Source organism: Triturus cristatus, chromosome 2_2 (genome assembly GCF_964204655.1).
Source record: "Triturus cristatus chromosome 2_2, aTriCri1.1, whole genome shotgun sequence".
Taxonomy (NCBI): domain Eukaryota; kingdom Metazoa; phylum Chordata; class Amphibia; order Caudata; family Salamandridae; genus Triturus; species Triturus cristatus.
This window is the reverse complement of record NC_140582.1, coordinates 1,014,057,515-1,014,062,914: the sequence shown is the minus strand read 5'-3', so window position 1 is coordinate 1,014,062,914 and position 5,400 is coordinate 1,014,057,515. Positions and strand designations below refer to the sequence as shown.

Below are 5,400 nucleotides of genomic sequence, written 5' to 3'. Positions count from 1 at the left end.
TCGCTGAAACCCTGAGGTGAAGTGCCTTAGAATGAACACAGGAAACCGCCAGGAAGAGGCAACGTCCCTTGTGAAGCAAGGCGTGAAGCGAGTACAGCGCACGGCAGCGAAGTGCAACAGTCAATGCTTCAAAATCCAACGTCTAAGCGGGAGAGCGCTATCACACAAGTCGGCATGGATCTCACCGTAATTTGAACAGCTGACTTCAACGCCGTCCCGATGGTTCGCGAAGGGCGTCCCCAGCACCAACGTGTCAGAATTCGACGCCGTCTGAAATGTACACGAGGGTCGTGAAGAATACGAACGCAGGTCCGCAGTGGCGTCAGGGCACTCGTCGCCAATTTGTAAAGATGAATTCCGGAGTCAGGTAAGGCTATAATAATAGTAGTTTAATCCGGTAAAGCCCTGACACCAAGAGGCGTCTGACACTCTAACTGGCAGAAGTCAACTGTCGCCCCAACCGTCACCTTCGCCCAAGGTTCTATCATGGAACGAGTAAACGTCATAGAGCCCTGGGCGAAGGCTCGAGGCAGAAGGCAGCGCGAGGCAAGTCGCGAGGGCAGAAGCAAGTAAACACAACAATTTCTGTAAACTGATTTTATCTGACTTACTAATTGAATAACGAGAATAAGAATTGTATTAATCTCTTTATGAGAATAAAGGTTTTCAAAAGCCAATCCAAAACTCTCATTACTGACTGCACCTAAGAACTGTTAAATTATGATGACGATTGATATGATTTGATTTAGCTTTCATTCAAAAACGGTGGCAAAGGTCTGTCACTTAGAAGAAGAATATGGCACAGAATTGCAGTCCATTCTTGTAAATTCTGTCAGTGGCTTTTTTTAAGGTGTTGCATTAGCAAAAAGCACTTTTGTCCTCTTTTTGCTGAAAAGCATTGGCAAAGCCAATCAGTCGGCCTTAGCAACTAAGACGCGAGGCATAATGCCTTTCCCAATGCCAGTTTATTGATGAAGCCGTTAAAGAAATTAAAAATCAATAAAAATGCTGTAACCAAGGCCACAATTATGGAAAGCGAGAACGTTGTGCGCTCTCGTGATGCCACGAGGCGGCGTGCTCTCTCTTGCCAGTCTCGGCAGGCTGCACTTTCTCAACTTCATTGCGACTGCGCACGGCTGCGACCACACGGAAAAGTCGGTTGCCTGGGAAACAACTGAAACATAAACAAACCTGAGAAGAGAAAGGCGTCTATCTATATCGGTAGAACGCACTCATCGGCACGCTGATCCCTAGTGTAGGATGGCATCGGACGGCGCTGCAGAGCAAGGGGCTCTTACGGAGGAACCCCGAGAGTCGTCGGTGACAGAGAAGGAGGGTGAAGCCCCTGCAGCGTTGAGTGTAACTCAACCTCACGCAGCACCCGTCGAGGCTTCGGCGCATGGCGCATCAGCAGACGTCGCATCTTCAGTCGTAGCAGAACCTGGCACACCAACATCCATTCCCTCCCCAGCGCCTGACGTTCCAGCACCCATTGACATCCCAACTCCTGACACCCCGGCGCCTGGCGAACCAGCGCCCAGTGACATTTCGGCGCATGGCGCACCTGCTCCTGTTGGCACACCAGCGCCCAGTGACACCTCGGCGCATGTGGCACCAGCGCCCGTTGGCACACTAGAGCCCAATGACACCTCGGCGCATGGCGCACCAGCTCTCGTTGGCGCACCAGCGCCCAGTGACACCCTTGCGCCAGGCGCACCAGCAACGCTCATTGACACCTCGGCGCATGGCGCACCAGCCCCCGTTGGCACGCCAGCGCCCAGTGACACCTCGGCGCCTGGCGCACCAGCGCCCAGTGACACCCCGGCGTCTGACACCCCAGCTGTGGAAACAGCAGAGCCAAGTGACATCCCAGCACCTAGTACACCAGGAGAGACCCCGGTAACAGAAAAGGCGCTAGAAGTGAAGTTTGCATCCAGTAAAATATTAGAATCCCTATCCAAGGATGATGCTATTCCTGAAGAGACAGAAACCGAGGTCAAAGCTGGTGAAGGCGATCTGTCCGAGGAGCAGAAGTCATCCCCACATGCCATCGCCTCAATACGTGAGGAAGAGGAAGGCGTGGGAGAAGAGGAAGGAGAAGAGGAAGCAGAAGAGGAAGCAGAAGAGGAAGCGGAAGAGGAAGCGGAAGAGGAAGCAGAGGAGGAGGCAGAGGAGGAAGCAGAGGAGGAGGCAGAGGAGGAAGAGCTGCCCACGGAAGAGGATGTGCACGCAGAGTTGTTGGAACACTGCCAATCTTTGTTGGCGGAGCGGGAGCAAATCCAGCAGCAAAATGGTCAGCTTCAACAGAAATTGTACTACTACTTCCGCCGGAAAAAGAGCGAGGAAACAGCGCGCCGGGCAACTCTGCTGGAGCTGCAGAAGCCAGTGGAGGACCAGGAGCAGCGGTACACCCGCCAGCTCACCATACTCGGGGAGCTTCGACAGCAGTATGCAAATGAGTCCGAATTTTACCACGGACAAATGGAAGAGGTGCGTGCTCAGTCCCAGGAGAAAGTTGACAAGGTAAAGGAGGAGTGGAGGCTATTCCAGAAGCGGAAAAAAGACGTGGCTGTGTCTGCCATGACCGGGAAGAAGGGACGACACGTAGCCGCCAAGGACCTGGAAGAGCTGCAGGCCAAGGAGCAGCAAAAGGAAGACGCATTGATCCAGGTGCGCCTGGAGAACATCAAACTGAAGAACAAGATCAGCCGCTTGGAGGTGACCCTGAAAGCCAAGGAGGAGCTTGCGGATGGGCTGCACCTCATCGATTTTGAGCAGCTGAAAATTGAGAACCAGAACTTCAACGAGAAGATCGAGGAACGCAACGAGGAGCTGCTCAAACTGCGCAAGAAGATCACGGGCACCGTGCAGGTGCTGTCCCACCTGAAAGAGAAGCTGCAGTTTGTGCAGGCGGAGAACCAGGTCAAGAAAGAGCAGCTGATGGAGACGGAAGCCGTGGTGGCCCAGAAGAGGGACGTGCTCACCAAGACGAAGCAGGCCAGGGACAGCCTGAGGATCAGTAATGTGAAACTGCAGAACAAGTGTGGTCTACTGGGGAACGAGATGCTGCTGAGGGACTTTGAGGGCAACGTGGATGCCACAGAGGAGCTAGGCCAGAAGTTGGAGAACTTGAAACGACGCCATGCAGAGCTCGTCCTCAGCGGAAATGGACTCAAAAAAAAGATTGAGGTGACCAAATCCTTTGTGCAACCATAAAGTCTCTTTTGTAAAAACAAGAAAAACAAAAAACATTTTATTTATGTAGCCTTCCAATGCAACAATGATTGCATTGTATGTTTTAAGGTTTCTATAAATTAAAAAAGGATCATTTCAAAGTTAATTCCGGTCAGCTCTTTTTGTACAGCGAGAACCTTCGGGTTGATGAAAGTATGGTAGAACTCCAGAGAAGCTGTGTTTGGAACATTCAGCTCAGTTGGAGGAAAGGAGTCAAAACTGGGTACCCATTCAATAAAAAAACACCATAAGGATGAAGAAATATCACACATGTCAAAAAGCTGTCGATCTCAATTATTAAAAGGTCCTTGTCAAGAGTTGGTGTCTTTACAATATCTGTTCGTTAATGCAGCTTTCTGATGCATTCAAATCATAGTTCATTTTGTAAATTTTTTATTGATATTTTTAGCCATTATATACAGTTTGGCATGTATCCCAAGATACGGAATTCTATTTTTGGAAAAAAAATTCTGTTATCAAAAATGAATAGGACATGCATAGCTTTAGATCGGGAAATTAAAATATATTTTATGTGGTTCTGTTGCAGTTTTATATTGTTCTACACTAAATGGGGCCTTTTGACACTTAAGGCTTGTATAGCTACACATAGGTGGCACCAATAGGAAATGTAAAGAAACATTTTGTGAGACCAAGTAGGTGAGTATCAAGGAGGTTTCCTTCCTGATATTCAGTATTGCACGTTCCATCATTTGGACCAGTCTGGGGAGAATGCTTGCCTACCTAAATATAAGGGGGCAGATTTATGAGGTTTTGCCGTAGGGAAGCGCAGCAGGCCTTCCTGCTGCGCTACCCTACGGCAAAAGAAAAGGGCAGGGATGCGCCGTATCTATAAAATGCGGTGCATTCCTGTCCTTTTCCCCTGCGCCGGCGCACAATCGGCTGCCTGCACCAACGCAGGCACCTCTGCACCATGGTGCAAGGGTGCCTGCGTTGCAGGGATGAATATTTTTGTATAGGAAGGGAAACCTTTCTGTACAAAAATAATCACAAGAGGTTTTTCCTCTTTGTATGGGTGCTGCAGAATGCAGCACACATAGAAAAAGGAAAAACGAGGAGAAATAAAGATATTTCTCCCCGTTGCGCCTCCCTTACGCCTACCCTGGGGAGGCGTAAGCTTTTGGCGCTGCCTCAGATTTACGATTTCTCGTAAATCTGGGGCAGTGTCAAAAGGCCATGGATGTTGCTGGGAACGCCCCCAGCAACACCCATTGCACGCCCCTTTAACGCAGAACACTGCGTTAAAGGGACTGATATTTATGAGGCAGCATTAAGCCACAAAAAGTGGCTCAGTGCTGCCTGATAAATATCACGCAGGCTTCTGCGCCACGGAGCGTCACAAAAAGTGACGTTCCGATGGCGCAACGGGCCTCATAAATCTGCCCCAAGGAGTGTTGGCAGGCAAAAGTTGTAAACCTAAACCCACTGGTAGTGGGTAAGGCAATAAAAGTGAAGCAAGTTGCTGTTAAGGCTACCTGATGAATGCAAAAAAGAACAATTGATGGGCAGAATGCAGAACAATGTCCAGTTTGAACCCAGCATTATGCAAATCAGTCTTGACCCTGCTCCCTATTGGAACAGTCCAGCCCGAACTGCCAGGCTAGGTCTCCCCTCTTGCACATAAACAATAACGAATGGTGATTTGTTACTTCTAAACATTCTATCAGACTTACAGTTCGGCTTCAGGGAGGGCTTTGGAACCGTCGAACAAGCCTTAAATCTAAGCCTGTTAACATCAAAATATACCCATGCAAAACCTGGCTCCATTTATATGGTTTATGTGGACCTATCCTCCGCATTCGACTGCGTCTCGCACGCAAGGCTCTGGTCACTGCTGAGTGAAATGGGGGTAGATCCCCCGCTCTTGGACTTTCTGAGAGAGCTATACAGCGAAGCCACGGCGAGAGTGAGGTACGGGACACAAGGAGAACTGACATCGCCATTTAGGGTAGAGCGGGGTGTGAGGCAAGGCTGTGTCCTTGCCCCCTTCCTCTTCTCTCTGTACACCAACGGCCTAGAAAAATCTATGCTGAGAGGAGGGAGAGACCTCCCAAGAGCAAAAGGTCGTCCGATTCCCGCTCTGCTCTATGCTGACGATGCAGTTATCTTAGCACGTACCCCCATTGAACTGCAGAAATCTCTATCTAA

The 5,400-nt window shown here is 49.6% G+C and overlaps 1 protein-coding gene across 1 annotated transcript; it reads left to right on the top strand.

The window, feature by feature from the left end:
• Positions 1–1,202: 1,202 nt before the first annotated feature.
• On the top strand, positions 1,203–3,340 carry CFAP184 (cilia and flagella associated protein 184). The gene has a single exon (XM_085642457.1). It carries the CDS (start codon positions 1,261–1,263, stop codon positions 3,214–3,216), a length of 1,956 nt encoding a protein of 651 aa, XP_085498583.1. The 5' UTR covers positions 1,203–1,260; the 3' UTR covers positions 3,217–3,340.
• Positions 3,341–5,400: the final 2,060 nt, after the last annotated feature.